Source organism: Amblyraja radiata, chromosome 2, assembly GCF_010909765.2.
Source record: "Amblyraja radiata isolate CabotCenter1 chromosome 2, sAmbRad1.1.pri, whole genome shotgun sequence".
Taxonomy (NCBI): Eukaryota; Metazoa; Chordata; class Chondrichthyes; order Rajiformes; family Rajidae; genus Amblyraja; species Amblyraja radiata.
The window spans coordinates 19185351-19193973 of NC_045957.1; the positions used below are offsets into that span (position 1 = coordinate 19185351).

General features: G+C 43.0%; 1 protein-coding gene across 1 annotated transcript; it reads right to left on the minus strand.

Moving 5' to 3' along the window:
• Positions 1-691: 691 nt before the first annotated feature.
• On the minus strand, positions 692-5071 carry LOC116984852 (BPTI/Kunitz domain-containing protein-like). Its single transcript, XM_033039277.1, is given in 3 exon segments — positions 692-871; positions 1054-1217; positions 4987-5071. Coding segments are annotated over 3 exon segments (429 nt in total).
• Positions 5072-8623: the final 3552 nt, after the last annotated feature.

The following is an 8623-nucleotide window of genomic DNA, read 5'->3' on the forward strand; positions in this document are numbered from 1 at the left end:
GGACTGAGGGCCTGAGCTATGTGGAGAGGCTCCATCTTTATTCCCTGGAACGCAGAAGGCTAATGAGTGATGTCGTTGGTGTTTACAAAATTATAATTGGAATAGATGTGGTAAATGCACAGAGTCTTTTACCCAGAATGGGGGTATCAAGAGCCAGAAGACATAGGTATTAGTTGAGAGGGGAAGATTTAATAGGAACCCGATCCGTGGATATATGGAATGATAAAGGAGGTAGTTGATGCTGGTACTATAAGAGCATTTAAAAGCCATTTGGACAGGTGCCTGGACAGGAACGTTTAAGAAATAGGACCGGGCAGGTGAGACTAGCATCGATGGGGCATCTTGGTCAGCATGGACAAGTTGGGCTGAAGGGCCTGTTTCCATGCTGTATGATTCTATGTATGACAGGATGCTGTTAAATATTTTAAAATTAAAACTGAAAATGAAGCATTTGATAAAATCTTGGTGTGGCATTAAATGTAAAATAATATTGCCCTCGTATAGCTGGAATTTAATACGTTTTTGTGGATTCTGAGGTTGTCGGACATTCAGACTAATTTAAATTGTTCCACAATTCAAGCATTGTCTTCTTCTTCATGCATTCCCTTCTTTTACCCCAGGTAAATATACTATTTTGGGAAATACATTGTTGATTAAGCAGTACCGAAAATGTTGCATTAGATGCTTACTTTTATATTCCTTGACAATGAAACATGCAGTTTATTAATGACTTATAGTTGTTTGCATTGCCAAGGCAGCCACCATATTTAAACGATTCACATTTCCCTGCGGCTTTGTTGTAGTGGTAGCGAGGTTACTTGCCTTTGCAGGGCCCACAAGCCATTGTTTTTTTTGCTGGAAAGAAGTGGCGCTAAAAAATAAAAAAACATGTAATGTACCTGCAACATCTGTGAAATTACAAAATTGTTCAACAAACATAGTTCATGATGTCAAGAAACAATTGATATACAGTCTATTCCAAGATGATTGGTAAAAGTACTGCCTGAAATCATTAGATGCTTACTTTTAAGGATTAGATGCTTACTTTTATACTCCTTGACAATGATGCCAGCAGTTTAGTAATCGCTTGTAGTTGTTTGCATTGCCAAGGCAGCCACCATAGGTAAACGCTTGACATTTCCGCGTGGCTTTGTTGTAGTAGAAGCGACGTACCGAGGCTTTGCAGGGCCCTCTAACCTTACGTAATTTGCAGGTACCTATTGGCGCTAAAGAATTCAAATCATGTCACTGCGACGTCTGTGAAACGACAGAATTGTTCAAGAAACACAGTTCATGATGCCAAGAAACAATTGAAATACCAACTATTCCAAGATGATTGGTAAAAGTACTGCCTGAAATTAAATTCACAAAATGGTTGTCATTTTCAGTCAGTGTACAATCAATGTACAAGTACTCCCTGACTTATCTAATGGGCGACTTACGTACATAATTCTCAATAGCCCATGGCCGTTCGAAGGGGGGAGCGATGGTTGCGGTCACACCCCCCTTTTTTTCAGAGATAAAAAAATTCCAAAGTAAAAAATAAAATTGGGTGCAATATTTTTTTATTTGGAACCCCCTACAAGTAACTACTAGTTATCCGGGATGTGTAAGCGAGGGAGGGTAAGTGTCGAGAAAATATCTCTTAAAACAAGTCAACTATCTCAAAACGCATGTTGTGGATGGGGAATGTGTATACACTTGCAGTAAACTATCAGTGGAGATGGAATTAATCAAGGAGCGCAGTGCACCCGTTGATCTCGTGTAAAACTGGATGGGGGGGGGGGGGTTGCATATCTTATTGATTTGTCTATTGTTCTTGAGGGGAGGGGGGGGGGGGTTATTGTGCAGTGTTTATTTTGCATTTTACTGAATAAGTTGTTGGTTATATCAGCCCATGTAATGGACGGTGATGATCACGGAATCGGTTTTGTACAGCTTGCAAGACGCTAAAGGAACCCTAATGCATTTGCGGTCTGGTTTGTTGGGCTGTTTGTTCCCCGATTCACTGCCACTCCACCTTCCCACTTAGCTGTTTATTTTCAAGTGTAAGTGGTGCTGTCTGAAGAAGGATCTCCACCCGAAATATCACCTATTCCTTCTCTCCAGGGATGCTGTCTGACCCGCCGAGTTACTCCAGCACTTTGTGTATATCTTCTGCAGAATACCGTCCTCTCCAAACGCCGATACAATTCTGACCTCAAAAGTTGTCCCAGAGCTTCTGTGACGCGAGGATGAGATCAAATTATATTAAACTCAGTGTGTAGAAAGGAACCGCAGATGCTAGTTTACATACCGAAGATAGACGCAGAGTAACTCGGCGGGTCAGGCAGCATCTCTGGTGAAAAAGGATGGGTGACGATTCGGGTCGGGTCAGAAGAAGGGTCCCGATCAGAAACGCCGCCTATCCTTTATCTTCAGCGAAGCTACCTGACCTGCCGAGTTACTCCAGCACTTTGTGTCCATCTTTTACATCAAACTAAAGTTGTCTTGCACAACTTACTGCCCCCCGCCCCCTCCCCCTCCGCCAGGCAATTATATTGAAATCTAACTTCGCTGTGCTTCCCTGAACGACTCGAGCTGTAGTGTTCTCTTGGGTTTAGACTATGTTACCTGCTGCAAAAGGCAAGAAGGGTTTAATTGTATATGCACCAAAAACGCTACAATTAAATCATTACTTGCCACAGCATAACAAGTCTGCAAGCACAATATTCATGAATAACACAATATCTATTCATATAACCATTATCTATTCATAGATAACACAATAAACAAAACAAAAACAGTAATACGTTAAAAAAAACTTTATTTGGAGCAGCACAGTGGCGCAGCGGTAGAGTTGCTGCCTCACAGCATCAAAGACCCGGGTTCGACCCTGACTACGGGTGCTGTGTGTGTGGAGTTTGTACATCATCCCTGGGTCAGCATGGATTTTCTCCGGGTGCTCCGGTTTCCTCCCACACTCCAAAGACTTGTAGGTTAATTGTCTTCGGTAAGTTGTAAAATTGTCCCCTGTGTGTAGGATAGTGCTAATGCTGGTTGGCACGGACTCCGTGGGCCGAAGGGCCTGATTCCACGCTGTATCTCTAAAGTCTAAAGAGCCCCAAAGTCCTTAGTTGCAACCAAGATGGTTCGTAGTTCTTAGTTTGTGTTTGTAGTGTTCAAGAGGTCGATGGCTGTTGGGTAGGATCTGAAGAAGGGTCTCGACCCGAAACGTCACCCATTCCTTCTCTCCAGAGGTGCTGCCTGTCCCGCTGAGTTACTCCAGCATTTTGTGTCTACATTCGAGTTTTAAAAAAAACCCGTATCTGCAGTTGTTTCTTACATAGCTTATTAAGTTTAGTTTAGAAATACAGCGTGGAATCAGGCCCTTCGACCCACCAAGTCCGCGCCGACCAGCGATCCCTGCACACTACCACTATCCCACACACACGGGCCAATTTACAATTATACCAAGCCAATTAACCTACGTCTTTGGAGTGTGGGAGGAAACTGGAGCACCCGGAAAAAATCCACGCGGGTCACGGGGGAATGTATAAACTCCGTACAGACAGCACCCATAGCCAAGATCGAACCCGGGTCACTGGCACTGTGAGGCAGCAACTCTACCGCTGGCTAAATGTTGTTGACAGGGCTGAAGGTGAATGGGACAGCAGGTAGTAGTTGGGGGTGGTTAAAAATTCTCATTAATTTTTGTGCAAATCACAGTGGTGTCGATATAAAGTCATTATTCTGTGATTGCAGATATATATATATATATATATATATATATGTCATGAGGGATTGGTGTAAGCAAGCACCAGGCAGCACGGTACAGCGTTAACACAGAAATGTTTTGAGCTGGTGAATGGGCTAACTGGTTGAATCAAGAATTATAAATTCACATTTCAAAAATGGTTTCACAATTCAGTAGTACTAATTAAGTACTGATATTTCAGAATACATGAGGTTGCATGCAAAATACAGGTTTTCAAAAATCCAGTTTCTGTGTAGTACGTTCTATAGCATTTTTGTGAGAAATACCGATGTCCCCAACAAAATACGGAAATGCTTGGCGAAACTTGGCAACTGCAATTATTCACAATCACATTGTTTTTGAGAATTCAAAATGTGATTTGTGAGCTTGTTTATGATTCATCATGGAACTAGAATTTGTTATAATAGTATCAGTAAAATAGGTTAGTTTGAAAGCGATCATAGTAATGTAAATGCACCATTTAGTTTGACTTCAATTTTTATGATGGAAATTGAAGTCGAACTAAATCTTGTATTCACATCAATATTTGATGTTGAAATTGATATGATGTGAAGTTGTTAGGTCAGGAGAACCATTAAATGTGCACTGCACACACGAACACAGGCGAACAGTAACAGACAATCAAATCAACACACAAAACATTTTCTAAAAAAAGATTTTCTAGACTGCAAAAACTTACAGTATTTAATTTACAGTTTTTGCATGCTCTTTTATAACATTTTACAACAGTACAACTTGATTATTAAATCAAGGACAACTTCAATTCTTGATTGAAAAAAAAATGTATACAACAATGGACCCCAATCATCCCATACCACCCACTCATTACTCTTGACTCAACCAAAATTATTTCTGAAATATTGGTCATAAATCTGGTGCAAAAATGCTCCAAAATAAGGCTCAGAATGCACTAGGAAGCATGTAAAACCCCAGAGCTTCCAGGGCCCTTAAGCAGGCCCTAGACCCCGGCCACAAGGGACTTTGCACTTCGTGCTCGTGATGTGTGCTATGCGCACATAATTTCACATAAAATGTTTGTAATCCTGTCATGCCACCCCCTTTTTTGAAAAGCTTCGTACGGGCCTGATAGCCGCTCCCATTTTCTAAATGACCTGTGTTATTGCAGCCATGTATATAGAATTATTTCAGAGCAAACTAAATAGAAAAAAACACGAGCGAGAGCAAGGGAGGAGGTAGAGAGCAACTCCCAAACATCTCGGTACAATCACCGACATCATCCACAAGGTGCACCAGTGAGCCCTTCTTCATCAGCTGCTGCAACATCCAGTTGACACGGCAGTAGTAGCGGCTCATGTTGTCGGCACTGGCCAACCGCAATTTAGTCAGCCCGGCGCCACCCACAGAACGTGCTCTGTCACCGTGGGGCTCCCTCCACTTTCACCAGCTGCCGCTTCTTCCTGTGGAAGATGTTGGCGACTCCGAGGGAGAAGGAGGAGGAGGCGGTGGTGGATGGGGTAATGGTGGAGTTGACAAAGCGACAGCTGAGTGGAAGAGCTCATTGGTGCAGATCAGCGACATCGAAGCCATAGTTTGAAGGTGAAATGACACAAGGTCCGGAGTAACTCAGCAGGTCAGGCAACATCTCTGGAGAACGTGGGTAGGTGACGTTTCAGTCAACACTATTTTTCAGACTGATTCAGGCATAGATGGACAATAAAAACCTTTATCCAAGGCCGAAAACGTCAAAACAAGGGGGTATAAGCTTTAAAGTCAGTGGGGGACGTCTGAAGAAGATGTGCCTGATACATTGCTGCCAGGAGGCTACAATGAGACCACTAAATGCAATAGGCAAGGTAGGAGGAGGAGCAGGTGAATACCTGACTCACCTAGAAGGGGTATTTAGGTACCTGGGTGGAGGTGAGGGAGGAGATGGAGGGCCACATGTTATACCTCCTAGGGTTGCAGTGGAGGTTTCCTGGGGAAAGGAAGGGTTGAACAAGCCAGGGAGTCATGGTGAGAGTGGTCCACGCCAAAAGCAGAAAGGGGGGCTCCGCAGGGTGTTGAAAGTATCCTCAATAAGGATTGTAACATAGTTGTATAGTAGTTTATTAAGGATATATGCTTGTATTGTATTACGGTAGTGGGTTCTGGTTTGTTTTATTGTAGTGAAATATTATTTTTTAATAATTGAATACATTTTTTGATTTTAAAAAAAGCAGAAAGGGGCGGATTGGGAAGATGTTCTAAGATCATGTTGAAGCTGGTAGAATGGTCAAAGAATGACTTGCTGGATGAGGAAGCTGGTGGGAAGATATGCAAAAATCAAGGGAACTCACTGGATTCCCTCTCCTCTTTCCTGCTCACCACTCATCTCCCTGGTGTTTACACCTGCCACTGGCCCACATTCAGTTCCATTCTTCATCTTCTTTACCTATCAGATTCCAGAATCTGGAGCCATTTGTCCTACACCCAGCCTCTGTCACTCTCTCAATCCATCCCTTCCCCACCGGACTGGTATCTGATAATCAACGTCTGACGTGTATCCACCTTCCCCTTGCCATCTCTGGCTCCATCTCTCTGCCTCTTTCCCTCATCTCATTCTCGTGGTTATTCCCCCTCTGTTCTTTCAGTACAGAAGAAACGACTCATTTAAGAAAGAACTGCAGATGTTGGGAAAATCAAAGGTCGACAAAAATGCTGGAGAAACTCAGCGGGTGAGGCAGCATCTATGGAGCGAAGGAAATAGGTGACGTTTCGGGTCAACAAGAATTCGACCCGAAACATCGCCTAATCCTTCGCTCCATAGATTTTTGTCTAAAATGCAAAACATTGACTGTTCATTTCACTCCACAAGATGTCTGATCCGCTGAATCCCTCCAGCGGATTTCCTTTTTTTGTTATGTATCCTTGTTCTGTCTTGGAGGATACAGAGTGGGAGCAGAAGTGCAGGGAACGGGAGAGATGTGGGCAAGGGTGTAGACTTGTTTCCTGAGACGGGCGGAATCTCAGATGTCCTGGTGTGGCGTCAATACAGGTTAGTCCAATTTGTCAGTGGGATGATAGAAATGTTCACATTTTGAAGTCACTCTTTCGAATTTAACATCACAACAAACCTCACATTTGTTTTGCGATATTCTGAAGCAATATGACAAGATTTGAATATTGAAAAAGGATGATGAAAGAGGCAAAATCTTAACTTTACATCATGTAAATATATATTGTGTACTTATGGCAGAATGTGCGTTTATAAGCAACAATTTTGCCATTCCATTTCCTAACTGTTCAATATTATGAGAAGCTGTTGAAATAACTAGAAACTCATTGCCTTTCCCTTTCCCTCTGTGCTGCACAACTAGTTGAGTGTAACAAGCCAATAGATAATAGACAATAGGTGTAGGAGTAGGCCATATGGCCCTTCATGCCAGCACCGCCATTCAATGTGATCATGGCTGATCAACCACAATCAGTACCCCGTTCCTGCCTTCTCCCCATATCCCCTGACTCTGCTATCTTCAAAGCCCTATCTAGGACCCTTATCCAAATCCCATTTGGGTGGCGGAAGGCAGACGTCCCCTTCTAGAAAAATGCAAGATGTTGCTTTTAATGTCTTTAAAATTTCCTGATAACTCGAATCTTGGTACGCGTTCGATGAAGACATCTCAATGAAAATCTTTACTGATCAATGAAAATAACACCAGACATAGAAACCTAAATGCAATGTATAGGAAGGAACTGCAAATACTGGCTCACACCAAAGATAAACACAAAATGCTGGAGTAACTCAGCGGGTCAGGCAGCATCTCTGGAGAGAAGGAATTGGTGATGTTTCGATCGAGACTTCTTCAGATCTTCATTGAATCATGAAATAATCTATATTTCCGTAATCTCCGCCTACTTTGATCTGTAGTTTTCACACCTTACTTTACCATATCTCCAGTGTCGCTCTTCCTGAAATGCAATAGTTGAGAACACTTTGTACAAACCAGACTGTTTTCCTCAATATGTTTTTGGCAATAGGAGTAACAATAACTTTATTTGTCCGAATCAACACTTACAATGTACATTTGTAAAGTATATTCTAATCTTTACGGCAAGTTCAAAGGAAAACTTTTTTTTTTGAAACTACGTTACCGAATCCCGCCGCGACAAGCTGCAGAGACAGCAGCAAGGAGCCGCAGATGAAGGTGAAGACGCCCCACTGCATGGTCGGTCAGTCCGGGTGAGTCGGCTGCGCTATTCGTCCTGCGACCCGACGCTGCTGCGGATCAGCGGTACTGAGCGCATTCACTGCTCACATTCATACAGCGGGGTTTAGCGCCGCTGCGCGCAGTGCAGATCAGAGTCTGATGTGGCTCCAATTAGTCAACCAACGGCGCCAGTCCCATTACCACATTGGACCGGGACGTTCGGGGCTGGGAAATGCGGTTTTGGATTTTAAGCAATGGGGGCCATCATTAATTTCGCAATGATTGTCTATTGTAAAGAGTCACAGGGATATACAGCACGGTAACATGGCTTTTGGCTCAAATAGCAACATTCTACGTTACTATTTTATACAGCCACATTTTGCATTCTCGCCCCTTGTATAATCTGCCGAATACCTCGGTTCCTGTACCGTTCAAGAATGGCCTGACTTGGAAAAGCAGGTACAATAAACCTTCGTGATAACGGTCCGTTATTGCTGATTGGCCGCTGTAACAAAGTAAGATATTATCATGGTATAAGTATTAGAAACAAATATCTGCAGCAGCTGGTTAATACACAACATGATACAACGTGCTGCAGTAACTCAACGAGTCAGCAGCATCTGTGGAGAACGTGGATGAGTGATGTTTTGGATCTAGACCCTTCGCAGACTCTCGGTGGGGAACTGGGCCTGGAATCCAGATGAGTTGACGTTCCTCA